We start from the raw sequence: 15,724 nt of genomic DNA, 5'->3' as shown, positions 1-15,724 counted from the left end.
ATGTATTTAAATGAAGAAATTGATTTGGTACAAAAAAAATGGGAAAACATGTTATATTGTATTAAGTTGAAATTGGCTAGAGCTAGTCTTCGCTGTATTGGTTCGTTCTATTGCGGTGCGATAACAGATCCATTGCACTGAATGCCGACACTGCGCTCAAATTTCTCGTCAGTTTTTGTTGCTTATTATTGGTCTTCGTACCACCATGTTTGGGACGCTGGCAACGGGCAGGATTCCAACGTGAAGCCAACGACCTGTACATTTTCGGCTCCTGATTAGCTTCGTGCAGTTTCCGGCAGAGATCGCAGAATCCGCGACTGACCATTTGCTCCATGCCGGCCTCGACGATGTAGTCGTCCTTCCACCACAGATACTCGTTGTACAGCGTCTCGTTGGCGGCCAATTTCTTCAGATAGGCGGCCAATTGCTGCGGTTCAAACTGCCGGGCATCGATGTACGAATGCTCCGGTGCCAATTGGGCGTAGTCGACACCTCCGTAGACGACGGGCACAATATCCCGCAGGCTCATGATCTGAAAGAATTTTTCCGTCACATAATCAGGACAAATGGCGTTCTCAAAGGACAAGTAAAATTTGTAATTGGAGTCCAGCATGTTGTAACACTCGGGAGTCGACGATAAAAGCTCGTCCGTGTCGCAGTGAAGCATTTTGTGCCGTTCGCCGTGATTGCACCATCCGAAGACGTCGACTTTGACGTGTTTCCTCAATTGTTTGATGTACTGTTCCCGCTGGCCGTCCGTTTTGCAGTGGGAAATCATGGCGGCCACCAATTTCTTCTCTTTCTTCTTCCTTCTGGTAATTTTTCGTTTGTTCAACATCAACTGGCGAGTGGATTCTCTCATTCTGGCCTCCGTTTCTTCCATCGTTTTGGGTGCCGACGATTTGGAGCTGATCCGCCCGTACAGGAAACGAATGTCCGAGTCCATCCGGTAGGTCATGGTCCAGTTGAAGTAGTTTCGGTATCCGGAGATGTTCATTTGCTTAATGGACGGCGGCGGTTCCTGTGTGAAGAAGATGAACCGCTGGTGAGGTTGGCGATTGAAAATTGGCCGTTTAGTCAACCAAAATTCGTCGTTGAAATTGAAGATGATGGCGTCGTAGGAGTCGAGTGGCCGGCCCGGATACTGATGCGGACTGTTGACGATTTCGCAGTCGCTGACTGGGCATCCGTGCTGGACAAAAGTGTCGTGCCCAGTGCCGAAAATCGTCATCTCGGATCGTCTCGGTGAGTTCCAGAAGAGGATCGATTTGATTTTCGACGGTAAACGCCAATGGACGTCAGTGCTGATGTTATTCGATTGGTGGCCATCACGACGATCGATGTTGTTTTGTGTGTCTTCCGTCCATTTGCCGTTACTCACGAGAAAAATCACCAGCGTGTTTAAAATGACAAGGAAAAGCAATTTGGAGAATCGTTTCTTGTTTAAGGCCATGGCGACAAATGACAACAAAATGCCTCGCGACGAATGTTTTCAAAAACCAATTGACATAACTGTACACTGAAATATATCTCTAATTCACTGCAGCAGCTTGGAACCTGTCAGTTGCACAGACTCTAGGTAATAGATTGAATGAAACGTGAGCGATTGGCGAAGACAAAGTGCAAGTAGGCCTACCGCCGATTCAAATGGCCAGCAACCTCGACGACGGTAAATGCGTTTCTGAAGTCGCCATGTTTTTCACGGAAGTTGAACGACGGCGCTGCACTGCAACTCTTCTGGTTCGTCATCCCTCTCATCCGTTCATTTGTTACTTCACCTTTTTTTAGCAGATTCCCTCCCGATGTTATGGAACCGCTATTTTACACAGGATCATCTTTTATATCTTTCTAGAGTCTATACACAGCAGTTAGATGAAACAACATATTTTTTTTAGCTTGTATAAAACAATTTCAATGCTGTAGTTATAAAGAGAAACGATTCACTTGGCTGCGCAGAGGTCATCGCCCCCTGTTATGTTCTCCGTGATTCCATGGAATTGTGAAATGCTATTCTTGGGCGGATGGTGGCATTCTTCATGTCTGGCTGCGTGACGATAGTCAAATTTTCGGTACATTATTACGGAGTTAGCGCGACTATGAATTAAAACGGATAACGTCGACCGGTCCCTCTCTATACGTCTGTGTACATACTACCCCGATTTAAAAAAAAAAGTATAATTATCATCCAATCCTGACATATGTATTATTAAACTGAATATTTTTGTTTCGATTTAAGGAACGACTGGATACGTGCCAAATGTCGGACCCACTATTGTAGCTTTAATGATATAAGCATCGAGAATAGTATAGGCGCTTTATCTTAGCTTGGATTAATGAAGGGAACAAACTGTGTTAGATATTTATTTGTAATACTTAATTCCAAATTTACATTTGTAAAATAAAACTATAGGAATTAATAAGTAAATAGAAAACAGCACGTTATTATTGACACGATATATTGACATCTTCAATCACTCATATTATTACCGACGAGGAATTATAAAATCTGGAATTATACCACGTCAGTTCCATGCCAATATATTCTTCTTTGCCTCCGAGGATCGATATGGGCCGCTTGAGCCACGGATTGGGTCGTGAACTGAAACGAACAAATCGCCCCATTGATTCCAGGTCTTGCAGGATGCCCGCATAACGCCTGAATGTCTCCAACGTATCGTTGGCGTTGAAATGGATCTCAACTGCCAGCTGTTTGACTTTGTCTGTCAGAAAACCGGACCGCAACATTTGCGGAATGGCGTCCCATTCGTAGAACTCGACGTCCATTTTAAGAACGTCGATAAGCGTCGGGTGGTGCCTCAGCATCTCGTAGATGGACGAGGCCGTTTTCAGGTTCCACTTTGTGGTCGGGTGCGCTTCATTCTTGCCGGACAGGCCGAGGTTATGGAAATGAATGTGTTGACTCCGGTCGTAGTCGCTGACGCCCATCGACGGATCGAATGAATAAACTTGACAGCCGAATTTGGCCATGGCTTCGTCGAAGGTCCACTGATTGTTGATGCCAAACGAGTAGACGAGGCAGTTGTCATAGACGGGCGAGATGAACTGGTCGAGGCAGACGGCCTTGTGTCCGTCGGGCGCCGCAACGCCGCCGCCGCTCCAAACCCAATAGCCAAAATCAACAGCGAATAAGCACGACGTGCTGTTGGTCCTATGCAAATAACGGAAAATTTCTCCGGCCGACATATTCCCAGCCGCCTTTTGGGTCTCTGTAAAATCAACTAAAATCTGGAATTGATTGAATTTCGGGTCCATCGTTAACAAGCTAATTACAATCAGGACGAAAGCAAAGGTCGCAAGACCCACCCAACACACTCGACGGACATTCATCGCGTGAATAGTTCAAAAGGCTGTTAAATAGAAGCAATAATAGGTTTATAATGTTGCACGAATGATGACGGAGTAATCGACTCCGACTCCAGTATCCAACTATGGCAGGTTGATATCGTCCGTGATGATGGAGGAAGTGACAGTGAGGCATGAAGGTGAGAAAAGGCATCGCCGGATTAAAATGCTGGAGGCGATATAGAGGAGGCGTACTAAATAGTTAAATGAGATAATGGTGGATGAAATCAACGTAGCGAAACAGAGTGAAACCGTCCAGGAAACGCGGTGTATAGTTAAACGAGCAGTTGAACAAGACGGTAGCCGGCCAAACGTCAGAGTCCGGATATTCTTACGACATCGACGTGAATCCGCGCATCACATCCGGCGATGGTTGCAAACATCAAAAAGTGGTGCAAACTAACAGCAGCCGCTTTCATCGTCTCCACCTTTTTCCTGCTCTGCGCTGATCGACTGGCAAAGCCGGATTATACTCCGCACCATCCAGCGGAATTATTCCAGCAGCCCATCAATCATCAATGCATCGACTCGGTGGAGAACAACTCGACTACCGTACGAGGTCGCATTAAGACCATTTTGTTGTGGAACGCTCCTCAGAGGCCGGAAGTTGTCATCTTTGGCACTGGACACGACGCTTTCGTCCAGCACGGATGCCCAGTCAGCGATTGCGAATTAGTCAACAGTCCCTATCAGTACCCGGAACGACCTGTGGACTCTTACGACGCCATCGTGTTCAACATCAACGACCAGTTTGGCGTGGGGAGTCGACGGCCTTATGCCGATGGAAATCAAAGGCCGGCCACTCAACGTTACGTCTTTTTTACACAGGAACCACCTCCTGCGCTGGTAGATCAGAATCTGGCCCAATACAGAAACTACTTCAATTGGACCATGACCTACCGGATGGACTCGGACATTCGTTTCCTGTACGGGCGGATCCGCCCGAAACCATCGGCACCCAAAACGATGGAAGAAACGGAGGCCAGAATGAAAGAATCCACTCGCCAGTTGATGTTGAACAAACGACAAATTAACAGAGGGAAAAAGAAAAAGAAGAAATTAGTGGCTGCCATGATCTCCCATTGCACAACGGACGGCCAGCGGGAAAAGTACGTCAAACAATTGAAGAAACACGTCAAAGTCGACGTGTACGGATGGTGCGACGATGACGGACTAGGATCGGGACTACGTTGCGACACTCACGAACTTCTGACGTCCACTCCCGAGTGTTACAACATGCTGGAATCCAATTACAAATTTTACTTGTCCTTTGAGAACGCCATCTGCCAGGATTATGTGACGGAAAAATTTTTCCACATCATGAGCCTGCGGGATATTGTACCCGTCGTCTACGGAGGGGCCGACTACGCCCAGTTGGCACCGGAGCATTCGTACATCGATGCCCTGCATTTTGAGCCGAAGAAACTGGCCGCCTATTTGGAGAAATTGGCCGCCAACGAGACGCTGTACAACGAGTATCTGTGGTGGAAGGACGACTACGTGGTCGAAGCCGGGCTGGAGCAAATGGTCCGTCACGGTTTCTGCCACCTCTGCCGGAAACTGCACGTTGACAACGAGCGAATCAAATCCTACCCGAGTTTGTTTCCCAAATGGCATCCCGGAAGGTGTTCTCGTCCTAATTACAAGTCGAAGAAATCTCCGAAAAAATTCCCTTTTCTAAAATGATTTTATTAATTGATTAATTCAATTCAATAATGGAAATGGGTAGGCGACAACAAATAATATTTATAGGCGTATTTGAAATACAATCTTATTTATATATAGACACTCCTGATAAACTGACTAACTGATTGGTTTTAACTAAATCTATTTCATTAAAGCGCATCAGAGTCATGTCTCATGTTGTTTTGTGGCTTTCAAAGGTTTAGTTGATTACCCTATAGAAATTTTACGACTGCTGCTGTAATTGTTCGTGATTTAGAATTATCTTGTTATTTGATCGGCACCAGTTTGGTGTGTTTCCAGTCAAATGGCCTCCAGTTCACTCGAACTATCCTTTCAAACTCTACCCCTTTGTTAAGGTGCAGATTACAGAGAGTGAAGAAAGGAAGGGTTACAATTGTCAGTAGAAAAACTCTTTTAAGTTTTAACTGCCCTTGTTGCCATGTCTACTTAAACAAAGTGATGAGTGATGACGTATCGATATTTAATTTAGAGGCGTTTTATTTTGCTCTCATTCATTTCAGTCTGGTGTGACGCAGGTCCGAGTCTGAGTGTCTGACAGATTCGTTGACGAACAACAGACTTTTTGCTTTTTCATAAGTTTTCTACATTGCATTTGATAGATGTCACTGTTAACTTGAATCAAACAAGTCTAAACGAATATTTTACCTGACAAGTGCGTTTTAGTGTTGCTTTCCAAATTGCAAAGAAGAGTGGGTACTATTCAGTTTCATTTGCTATTGTGCGAGACAAGAAGCGGCTTGATTTCATTCGGCTGCTATTCAGGAATGTGAATGTGTGTTTCTTTATTTACGTCTGATGATTATTTGGCTTGCTGTTGAATTATTTGGTAATCTCAACAATTTGACGGTTGGCTCCAATTCACTTGATGATTTATATAACCCTGTTGACTTGGAACATGTTTACCTTGATTGCACAGTGCGTCGTCATTGCGGTTGCTTGATCACCAGTTTATTTCGTGTGTCTATACCATAATTGATTATACCGGTGCGGTGACTGGCGTATGGACCGTGATCTCAAATGGGTGGAGCCTATAACTTGGCAATATCCGGCACAGCCACAAGTGTATACCGTCTCGCATTTCCGTTATTCTTGATGTGAGGATCGGTCCCACTCCGATTGACATCCTCGAAACTCGAAAGATAATTGTTTGGTTTGTTATATTTCGTTTTGGTTTAAACAGTCGATCAATTGTTCATAATGTTTTTAGTTTAGCACCTCACCAGTGATGCCTATCCGACGCGACAAGCTCAAAACATTATACTTCGGCTCGATGGCGGCCATCGTTATTTGTGTCTACCTGAGATTTTGGTTCATTTCTGCCCTTCGTGATGGAAAAGAAGTTGCCAAAGACGCCAATCAAACCCATTCGACAATATTATTCTCATCATTGGAGCAGACATTCAACATCGTCCGATACTCGGACATTGTCAACGTGGAAGGCCATAACCAGTCGTCGTCGTTAAATTCCATTTCCCTTCTGTCGGACGACAAGCGAATTTATTTTCACGAAACTACCGGTCGCGATCACCTCAACTTGCGCCAATTGTGCGCCGTAGAGTCGACGGCCAAGGAAAATTCCAACCGATCAGTTCAGGTTTTCTTCCAATCGGATCACGTCAACTTAACTGTCGGCCCACTGGCCCACATCCTCGAGAACTATCCCAACATTTTCGTGATCCTCATCGACGTCCGTCATTACTTTAACCAAACGGTAGGCTATAATATTACTCCATCTGCACATTTATTAATTGTCATGTAAATATTTATTTCCTTATTAATAGCCACTAGAAGATTGGTACTTGGGCGGGGCTTGGCGACAGAGTCCGTACAAGACGGAGCATTTCTCCGACTACATCCGCATCCTCAGCTCCTACAAGGGCGGAGGGATGTACATGGATCTCGACTTTGTCGCCCTCAAGCCGTTTGATGACAACATTTTCTGGAATTTCGTGCCGGAAGAAGACGACAGTGTCTTGACTGGATCTTCGTTCCATTTCCAGAAGGATCACCCCATCGTCCGGAAGATGATGACCTACCTGGCCTCTTCCTATCATCCGAAGAAGTGGTCCTATTCCGGCCCGGCAATGTTCCAGTCGGTTCTGCTCAAATATTGCCAGAGGCGAGCACCTCTGCCGACTTATCCGGTGTTCCTTTGCCCGGACATCCGCGTCCTTCCTAAAACTTATTTGTATCCCTACAAATTCGCCGAATGGAAGCGAATGTTTCGCTTCTCCAACGTCAGCGGTGACGACGCCATTTTCCAAAGCTACGCCGTTCACACCTACAACAAATTGTCGAAGAAAGAGCCCGTCTATGTCGGATCCAATCAGCTTTACAGCAAAATCGCCCGTGTTCATTGTCCAATTTCTTACGCTCATGCGCTTTCCAATCTGGAAGTCGATTACTTTTGATTTCTTTTTCGTCAGCTATTATTTATTTGTTATTTTTGAAATTGTTTTTTTTCTGATTAGATAGCACATGGTTAGATTGGTAAGTGAGAGCTAATCTGAATCAAATGGTTTATGAACAAAAAAATGTATGCACGCCCGGTGAAAAGTAACATTCGCTCATCAGTCAGCCCCCATCTTTTTTTTGTGTTATTATTATTATTTTTTTTTTTGTTTACAAATATTGCCGAAAGGAAATAAAAAATGCATCAAGCGTGTCAGGGGAAAAAAAATATGATCTAACCTAGTCGGTCACCGATCACGGTCTTGATTTCACATATTCGACACTACCGCCCTATAATTTACTTTTATATGGTTGTAATTTACCTTATTTTACTTCCCCGCAGTTTTCTACATTTACTAATCTTTTGATTTTCTATAGTCGTTAAGAAAGTCTCGAACGTAGACTACTTCACGTGAGTATGGCATGGAAATCAGACCAAACTTGATAAATTTGTTGCTCTCCATTAGACGAGTTATAGCGGCCTCACCTTCGGGCGTGTGATTCCACTCCACAGTCAGCGTCTACATGCACCAGTCGACAAATGCAAAAGTCAATTCGGTACAAACAAAAAGCTTTCAACTGATAAAAAAAAAATTAATTACCTTAACATTAATTTTTTGCCACGGAATAGTTTTCAATATTTTGTACTCTGATCCCTCGACGTCGAGACCGAAGTAATCGACGTGGGTCCTGCCAATGGCGAGAAGGATGGAATACAGCGGGAAACATTGAACTTTGTAAATGTCTTTAGTGTTTTTCTTGCTGTTATTTGAGACTTTGTGATGATTTTTATCGCCCGTTAAATTTCCTGTTTGTTGAACGTCATTTGTTTCGAGGATAGAACTTAGGGTTCCGACAGTAGCATTGTAATTCACCTGCATAATGGAAAATCAATTTCGTTGAAACGTCTGAAAAAGAGTTTGTGCTGGGCTAGGCTTATTACTTGTATGGGATAAAGTTCCGTACTAAGGCAGACCGGTGTGGTGTAAGCCTTACGGTTACGGGTCAAAAGCTTGTTGAAAGCTTTCCTGTCAGCTTCAATCAGCAATCCGCTCCAGCCAAGATAGCGTTCCATAAATAGCGTGTTGGATAGAAACTCGCCGTCGTAGCCGCCGCATTCAATGAAAAATCCATTCGTCTGAAAACGGCCAAAGACAATTTTAATAGGCTGCACAGTTTCGGTAGCTATCGTTATTTTTTTTTAGACACTAATACTTCAAAAGCTTTACATACTTTATTTTGCAAGATTTCCAAAATAGCCTGAGATTGTCCGTCGGAAGGATCGGGCGATCCTGGATGATCCAGTCTGTAGGAGAGGCTTTTGGGTGCTGGTTGGAGCAAATAATTTCGACGAATAAGGCGAATAACGCACGGATGATCCTGCTGCAGTTTGTTTGCGTTGGCATATTCTAAAAATAAACAAAACCCAGTTGTAACACGCACAGAGGAGTTTCATTCGATCCATTTCGATCGTTACCTATGGTGCAATTGACCGACGGCAAATACACGTCTGCTGATGCCTCTGCCCAATTGTCGCCATAAGTTTCTGCCATTAGGTTGAATGTCGTACTCTCCAATTGGATAGAATTTTTTGGCCAATTATGTTTTGCTAATCCAACAGATGTCTATTCAAAAGACCAATTCAAAAGCTACAATAACGATTATAAAAGATTATACTGCACAACTTCTTGGGCTGATTATACGTACGTGTTGTTGCTCGCGTGTTTGCTGTTCTTGTAATAGGTTGTTGTCTGTGGTTGATTCCGAACCTATTTTCATCACGCAACTGATGATGTAAAGCAGAACAAAGAGTCCGGCGGGAAAAATGAAAAGAGATAGTCTAGCGGGAATATAAATCTCCCGATTGAATCGCATCCTTAATCAAGTTTCCTATAAAACAATTTACAAAGCTTTTTCCGTGATGGCTAAACGACGGACGGTGGTTATATCATCCCCTGTGGATGGCTGTATATAAGACCATAATAAAAATAAGCAGAGACATATTAATGCAACAATAATAGCGGTATTTTTGTACAAGACTTACATGACAGACTGTTCGGTCACCGTTGATATGGTCACAATGATCCCCCTGTGGAGTTTCAAATGTTTTCCAGTGCTTTTCGTTTGGCAGTTTTGGAGACGAATAAGTAACTTTAGGGTCTAGTAGCAGTTGTCGACAAACTGCATGTCCTGGGACTTCTAACCCCACTATAATTCATTTAAAAATTATTTGAAGGAGTCAAATGTGTGTGCTATAAAAAAAAACTACCTTATCTTGTTTGCCCTGTTCGGCTTGAATCTTTCGTTGATGTTGATCCACCACAACGCCTTGAGTCTTGACCACGAGTCCATGACTGGGCTGTAATATAAGTGCTGTCGGATTTGTTTAGGGTTATTGAATGGCACATTTAGAGAAGCCCAGTACCACTGCTTGAAACAACATTCACCAAATGTTTTGTTGGACGAAATTTATTTAAGAAATTCTTATTTGTTTTTTGCTACTTCAGTTTTGGAGAGGAGCTCTGCCATCATAAAAATGTTCATAGTCACAAATCTTTTACGTCATCCTCCTAGTCGGAGTAAGGTCTTTTTTTCACTTTTAACCTTATGTGGTTGCGTTCGTCAGCACGTATACTTTCACGCAACTTCCAACTCTGTGCTTTAAAATCGTGGAACCAGTGCGAACACGTTGATATCTAAGTGGCAGTAATTTAATCGATCATTTTCAGTTACATCAATTATTATCATTATTTTTTTTTTACTAAACGCAAGATGAGCGGCGTCCGTCGGTTCATTTGGATAATTCTAGTTGCCACTGTTTTCATCCTGGCTATATCCAGAAACTGGATGTTAAGGCATCTAGTGGTACCGATCGCTTATTCAGTGACCAATAGAGCCAGTCAGTCAATGGATCCCGAAGAGATGTACAGGTATTTTCACTGGACCAACAGCACTTCTTGTTTTTTGGCCGTGGATTTTGGCTTTTGTGTTGCGACGGGTATCGGCGTTGCGGCGCCCGACGGACACAAGGCCGTCTGCCTCGACCAGTTCATCTCGCCCGTCTATGACAACTGCCTCGTCTACTCATTTGGAATTAACAATCAGTGGACCTTCGACGAAGCCATGGCCCAGTATGGATGTCAAGTTCATTCCTTCGATCCGTCCATGGGCGTCGGCGACTACGACCGGAGTCAACACATTCATTTCTACAACCTCGGCCTGTCTGGCAAGATTGAAGCGCACCCGACCACAAAGTGGAACATGAAGACGGCCTCGTCCATCTACGAGATGCTGGGGCACCAACCGACGCTCATCGACGTCCTTAAAATGGACGTCGAGTTCTCCGAATGGGACGCCATCCCGCAAATGTTGCGGTCCGGTTTTCTGGCAGACACAGTCAAACAGCTGGCAGTTGAGATCCATTTCAACGCCAACGATACGCTGGAGACATTTAGGCGTTATGCGGGCATCCTGCAAGACCTGGAATCAATCGGGCGATTCGTTCGTTTCAGTTCGCGGCCTAATCCAGGGCTCAAAAAACCGGTATCGATCCTTGGAGGCAAAGAAGAATATATCGGCATGGAACTGACTTGGTACAATTCCAGATTTTATTATTCGGTTGGCAATTACAGCAAGACACGTTTCTTCCCATACTTTTAATTGTATGTTTTTTTTAATGAGCATTTTACATCAGCACGGACTAAAATATACCTGTTCTTCAAAATTTTACAACAAGCTTGTCTAAATAATCAGATTGCATGTTCATGCAACGTCATTTCATCCACTCAGAACTTCAAGTCAACACTCTTCAAGTTTATTATTTCTAATGTTTAATTTTGGGTGTAGAGCCCCACCCCTTAGATTTTGTACCTACTGTTAGAGTCTGTCCATAAGCGTTCATGACATTGCAGTCTTAGCTTCTATATTTAATATAAAAAAAAAAAAAAAAACAGTTGGTGGGTTGTCTTTCGAACTCGCGCGCGCATTTGCTCATAGTATATTAAGACGACACATAGGCTACACCAGGACGACTGAACGGTGTAGCTCAATATGGCTCTTGCGGACGATTGCTACAATAAATTTCGATTTCATCACTTGACTCCGTATCTCGTGACAATTGTGAGCCTGTTGTTGATTCTTATTCTACATCAGTTCGTAGTTATCAACGAATTTCAAATCATCCATTTCAAACATCTACAAGGAGAGAAGAAACTGTTGGTTGTTTCAGCTGCTAACGAGTTCCCATCTGCTGGCCAATTTAATTCCCTTTGTAGTTTGGATGCGGATCGAAGAGGTCCTCATCAAAAAGTCATTTCCTATTCCATCTACGGCAACTTTTCGCAGACGAATGTTTCTAACAAATATTTGAAACCATTTGGAAATACAATTAATGCGATTCCCGTCATCTACCCAGGTATACACACATAGCATTAATATAAAGTAGATAAGAAATAATTGCTCGGGTTTTCCTTTTGTACCTTTGAGGTTGGATTGTAAGGATTTATCACAATTTGACAACCGACGACGTCGAGTCTTGGGAAATCCTCAAGAAGTCTCTGGACTTGGGCGGACGCCACGTCGATTTGTGCAACGCAACGGAGATTATCCAACAGCAAAATTTGGGCGATATTTTTGCCATGACCTGGCGCTGGGTAAACAGTAAAATAGCTAAACATAATTCTTAGATTTTAATGAGATTTAAATGAATTAAAACTTCTAATTGAATAATATACAATTTTTCCTGTATATGACCTAAACAGTTACCTTTGCTTGATGACATGGTGGACACGCTCATGTCGAGGGACTCGGACAGTCACATAATACCTCGTGAACAGGAGGCCGTCAATGAATGGCTAGCCAGCGACAGAATTTTCCATATAATGAGAGACCATCCTTGGCACTGCCGATTTATTGTTGGGTGTGAGTGGATATTTTTATCAATTTCTAAAATTAATCGTGTCTAAATTACCATAATTTCTTTAGTGGTCTTTGTGATTTTATAATTAACTAGGTTGTTGGGGAGTCAAAGTCAGCCAGGATCGTTCCACAATTGTTGGCGCCGCAAGGAAAATGTTTACCGAAAATCATTTGCACGAGTACGACTACGACCAGAAACTGCTAGATAGACTCATTTGGCCGATAGCGACAACTAATATGGCAAGAATCTCAAACCTGAAACGAGACCACAAACAGTTTTAATCACAATCAAATGTCTGTATTTATCACGTAGATGGCGCACGATAGCTACTGCTGCGAAAAAATTCCTTCCAGCCGGCCGTTCCCGACGCAGAGAAAAGATGGTTTCTTCATTGGATGGAGAGCAGTACCGAAAGAAGAACTTCAGTTTCCATGCCCGCAACGATGCCGCCCAGCCAACGTCACATCCCCATCAGATTGGAATTTTTGTTGAACTTGCGATGGCATTCAAAAAGAATTCTTGGGCCAATTATAACCCCATGTAATTCGTGTTCACAGCAAATGGATTTATTTGTCTTCTTGTGAATATATAGCTGAATCGAGAGTGAAAGTGATTATAATACAAGTAATATAAGTTAATATAAGTTTATACAGTCCTTAACACGATGGAAAATAATTTTATTTCACTAATTCAAGAATGATAAATATAATTTCGTTTTGACGAAGACGTCTCATGCATCATTTAACAATCATCCGCAACATTGAACATGGTTATGCTTTAGCCGTCGTAGCTATTTGTGTTCGTCAGTTAACCGCAGATCGTCTGTCGATCACCACGCACTCAGTTGTTGAACTCCACATAGAACCGTTAATAGTTCATTGATGCATCAAACAGCATTTAATAGTTGTGTTGTCGATTTAATTTTACCTAGTGTGAAAATGGTTAAGAGTTGGAATATTACACAAATTTCTTTGTTTCCCGAAATTGCAAAAGAGAGCGTAAAACAAGTGTGGAATCGACTGTCGACTCAAAAGTGCAAATTAATTTTAGCGTCGATTTTCTTAGCGCAGATTATGTCCGTGATTGACTGAGAAAAATATGAGAGATTCCCTTGTTGGACTTCAGTCAGTGGATTTATGATGAAACTCTCGGAAACTCTATCATGTTGTCATCAGTTTATTGAATAGAAATTTACGAAAAAATTACATTTTTTTTTTTCAAGCATATTAAGCAATTATTCCCTATCCATGATCTTTTATTGAAACAAAATTTAATCAGGTGTACTAATATTGTGTAACATGGTGATGGCAAAATAGTGTATAAGTAAAAGTGGAAAATAGCGAGACTCTCACAAAAACCAAGGCAGAATAAAATCATTGGGTGATGAGGAGGATTTAGCCAATGAAAAACTAGCTGACAATGACAAAACCCTTAGCAGCGCTACCTACGGCGCGCGTGCCTCCACCTCGCTGGTTAAAAGGAAAAACAAGCCTGTACTCAGTCTTTAAGTGAAACATCAGGGATCAGCACGCACTGCAAATTTATTAATACTATAATTTTTTATAATTTGCATTCAATCTGAATAATGGAATTTCGTTTTCTGAAGTGCAACTGCAGTCGATTGGACATATTGATTGCGAATACGGCCTTCTGTTTATTGTTTTGGATTGTTCATACCTTCCCCGATTATCAAAAGAAATTCGACGCCATAACAGAACGAAGAAGTGAACGGATCCAAGACATCAAGAACAGCATAATCGTGTAAGACGTAATTATATGTTTTATGTTGAGCTAATACCTAATACAGCAAGTTCTTTTCCAATCAATTATAGGGTATAAAATTACCGGAAAATCAAACTCCAAATTGCATAGGAAATCTTCTTGATCAACGTGTACACCGCTTTATTGCTGGGAACGACTTGGTAGCACCCTTTGACAGCAGTGGAATGATGTCCACAAATCACAGATCCACATGTCGGCTGCTTCACTACACAGCTGAACATGCAGTCTCCTGTCTAGATGCTCTTCATCGTAGCCGACATCAATTATCCGGAAAATCTAAAATCGCGAATAAATTACATTTCGTTTTTATGGGAGATTCAAGAATCAGGCAACAGTTTTACAATTTTCTCAGAGTAAGCGATTTACTGTGTTTTATTCTAATCAATCTTCGCTATTGTGCTGTATAGTATAAATTCATTATTCAGCTCATTCCAGATCACGACAGAAGGTCCAATCCGAGTCCAATACCATTGATCTATCATGGCGACATTGAAGTTTCCAGTGAAATTCTCAGATTGCGAGTCTCATTTAAATGGCGACCCCTCGTCGACGACAACGTCACAGAGACATTGCGTCACTGGGCTATTTCCGATCGAAACGAACAACCCGATTTGATTTTGTTCAGTAATTATTTTTCCACTCAGTTAAATGATTAACAAATTTTTAGTTGACTCAAGCGTCTTATTTGATTAGGTATGGCTTTGTGGCATATAGTACAAATTCACAGTACGGAGGAGTATCTGCTTTACCTGAAAAGATTGATGGAACTAGGTCCCATTCTCAATCAATTGTCAAATTTTAGCGAGATTATCTGGTTGAATCAATATCCAACTGCGCAATTCTACGGAGGTATGCCCTACGGGGGTGTTAATGATTCGGACATAATTGTTTCGGACAAATTGTATCACTACAACGAAGACATTCGGCATATATTAGAGTTGGTTGATGAAATCGGTAAATTTTACACTGGGATTGATTGTAATTTGATATTTCTTATTGCTGATGTGTGTAGGGACAGTGGCAGGATGCGAATATGGGATTCCAGCAATCCAGTGGCAGAGGATTACGTTCGCGCTTGTACACTGATTCGACGAGGCCATTTCGGGCCGTCTCCGTACAAAGATCCCGATCACTCTTATATTGACTGCAACGACTATATACACACAGGCTACTCGGCTCTTTCACAAGCAACACAGCTCTTATATAATTACATTTGCAGTAACCTTAAATAATTGATATCTAGAGCCAATAAGCTCAAATAAATAAACCATATGATTTGTTGCCCTCCTGCTGTGCCAAGCATGTCACTCGACAGAGACCTACAAACCAAAGTTGTTTTAAAACCACTTATGTTTGTTCTCTCCATAAGAGCAGGAATGTTAGGCTACAGGATAATTAAGGGTAAACACGGAAATGAATGCCTCAGTTTTTGGAATGAAGATTATAGCTCTCTGCAGCATTAGGTGTGAGACAGCACTGAGCTGGACTATTGTTATAACAGCC

General features: G+C 42.5%; 7 protein-coding genes across 9 annotated transcripts; 4 read left to right on the top strand and 3 right to left on the bottom strand.

Annotated features, from left to right (window-relative positions):
- Positions 1–82: 82 nt before the first annotated feature.
- LOC124203558 (alpha-(1,3)-fucosyltransferase C-like) lies at positions 83–1,231 on the bottom strand. Its single transcript, XM_046600230.1, has one exon. The coding sequence runs from the start codon at positions 1,229–1,231 to the stop codon at positions 83–85; it is 1,149 nt and encodes a 382-aa protein (XP_046456186.1).
- A 1,085-nt stretch (positions 1,232–2,316) lies between these two features.
- Positions 2,317–3,612, bottom strand: LOC124205654 (probable methyltransferase-like protein 24). The gene has a single exon (XM_046603114.1). It carries the CDS (start codon positions 3,346–3,348, stop codon positions 2,476–2,478), a length of 873 nt encoding a protein of 290 aa, XP_046459070.1. The 5' UTR covers positions 3,349–3,612; the 3' UTR covers positions 2,317–2,475.
- Positions 3,613–3,732: 120 nt separating this feature from the next.
- Positions 3,733–5,049, top strand: LOC124203557 (alpha-(1,3)-fucosyltransferase C-like). Its single transcript, XM_046600229.1, has one exon. The coding sequence runs from the start codon at positions 3,733–3,735 to the stop codon at positions 5,047–5,049; it is 1,317 nt and encodes a 438-aa protein (XP_046456185.1).
- An 859-nt stretch (positions 5,050–5,908) lies between these two features.
- Positions 5,909–7,654, top strand: LOC124205652 (lactosylceramide 4-alpha-galactosyltransferase-like). 2 transcript variants are annotated; one of them, XM_046603112.1, is made up of 3 exons: positions 5,909–6,209; positions 6,283–6,781; positions 6,852–7,654. In XM_046603112.1, the coding sequence occupies exons 2-3, from the start codon at positions 6,296–6,298 to the stop codon at positions 7,479–7,481; spliced, it is 1,116 nt and encodes a 371-aa protein (XP_046459068.1). In that variant the 5' UTR covers positions 5,909–6,209; positions 6,283–6,295; the 3' UTR covers positions 7,482–7,654. The 2 variants fall into 2 exon arrangements, with proteins under 2 accessions (XP_046459068.1, XP_046459067.1); XM_046603111.1 differs by having other exon boundaries at positions 5,910–6,209; positions 6,278–6,781.
- On the bottom strand, positions 6,924–9,140 carry LOC124205653 (protein Star-like). Its single transcript, XM_046603113.1, has 5 exons — positions 8,999–9,140; positions 8,755–8,930; positions 8,465–8,659; positions 8,124–8,396; positions 6,924–8,042 (listed from the first exon to the last, which is right to left on the bottom strand). Exons 1-5 carry the CDS (start codon positions 9,072–9,074, stop codon positions 7,878–7,880), a joined length of 885 nt encoding a protein of 294 aa, XP_046459069.1. The 5' UTR covers positions 9,075–9,140; the 3' UTR covers positions 6,924–7,877.
- A 1,153-nt stretch (positions 9,141–10,293) lies between these two features.
- Positions 10,294–11,181, top strand: LOC124203556 (probable methyltransferase-like protein 24). The gene has a single exon (XM_046600228.1). The coding sequence runs from the start codon at positions 10,294–10,296 to the stop codon at positions 11,179–11,181; it is 888 nt and encodes a 295-aa protein (XP_046456184.1).
- Positions 11,182–11,534: 353 nt separating this feature from the next.
- Positions 11,535–13,099, top strand: LOC124205651. 2 transcript variants are annotated; one of them, XM_046603109.1, is made up of 5 exons: positions 11,535–11,935; positions 12,007–12,173; positions 12,282–12,441; positions 12,533–12,678; positions 12,752–13,099. In XM_046603109.1, the coding sequence occupies exons 1-5, from the start codon at positions 11,572–11,574 to the stop codon at positions 12,929–12,931; spliced, it is 1,017 nt and encodes a 338-aa protein (XP_046459065.1). In that variant the 5' UTR covers positions 11,535–11,571; the 3' UTR covers positions 12,932–13,099. The 2 variants fall into 2 exon arrangements, with proteins under 2 accessions (XP_046459065.1, XP_046459066.1); XM_046603110.1 differs by lacking the exon at positions 12,752–13,099 and having other exon boundaries at positions 12,505–12,676.
- The last annotated feature ends 2,625 nt before the right edge of the window (positions 13,100–15,724 follow it).

Source organism: Daphnia pulex, chromosome 10 (genome assembly GCF_021134715.1).
Source record: "Daphnia pulex isolate KAP4 chromosome 10, ASM2113471v1".
NCBI classification, from domain to species: Eukaryota; Metazoa; Arthropoda; class Branchiopoda; order Diplostraca; family Daphniidae; genus Daphnia; species Daphnia pulex.
This window is presented reverse-complemented; position numbering and strand designations above follow the sequence as displayed.

Coding starts and splice junctions, on each gene's coding strand:
- LOC124203558 (XM_046600230.1), bottom strand. CDS start 1,231: ATGACGATTTTCGGCACTGGGCACGACACTTTTGTCCAGCACGGATGC.
- LOC124205654 (XM_046603114.1), bottom strand. CDS start 3,348: ATGAATGTCCGTCGAGTGTGTTGGGTGGGTCTTGCGACCTTTGCTTTC.
- LOC124203556 (XM_046600228.1), top strand. CDS start 10,294: ATGAGCGGCGTCCGTCGGTTCATTTGGATAATTCTAGTTGCCACTGTT.
- LOC124205652 (XM_046603112.1), top strand. CDS start 6,296: ATGCCTATCCGACGCGACAAGCTCAAAACATTATACTTCGGCTCGATG. Junction 6,782..6,851: donor GTCATTACTTTAACCAAACG/GTAGGCTATAAT, acceptor CCTTATTAATAG/CCACTAGAAGATTGGTACTT.
- LOC124205651 (XM_046603109.1), top strand. CDS start 11,572: ATGGCTCTTGCGGACGATTGCTACAATAAATTTCGATTTCATCACTTG. Junction 12,442..12,532: donor CTGCCGATTTATTGTTGGGT/GTGAGTGGATAT, acceptor ATAATTAACTAG/GTTGTTGGGGAGTCAAAGTC. Junction 12,679..12,751: donor CGATAGCGACAACTAATATG/GCAAGAATCTCA, acceptor TTTATCACGTAG/ATGGCGCACGATAGCTACTG.
- LOC124203557 (XM_046600229.1), top strand. CDS start 3,733: ATGGTTGCAAACATCAAAAAGTGGTGCAAACTAACAGCAGCCGCTTTC.
- LOC124205653 (XM_046603113.1), bottom strand. CDS start 9,074: ATGGCAGAAACTTATGGCGACAATTGGGCAGAGGCATCAGCAGACGTG. Junction 8,931..8,998: donor GTCGGTCAATTGCACCATAG/GTAACGATCGAA, acceptor GTTTATTTTTAG/AATATGCCAACGCAAACAAA. Junction 8,043..8,123: donor GGCAAAAAATTAATGTTAAG/GTAATTAATTTT, acceptor TGGTGCATGTAG/ACGCTGACTGTGGAGTGGAA.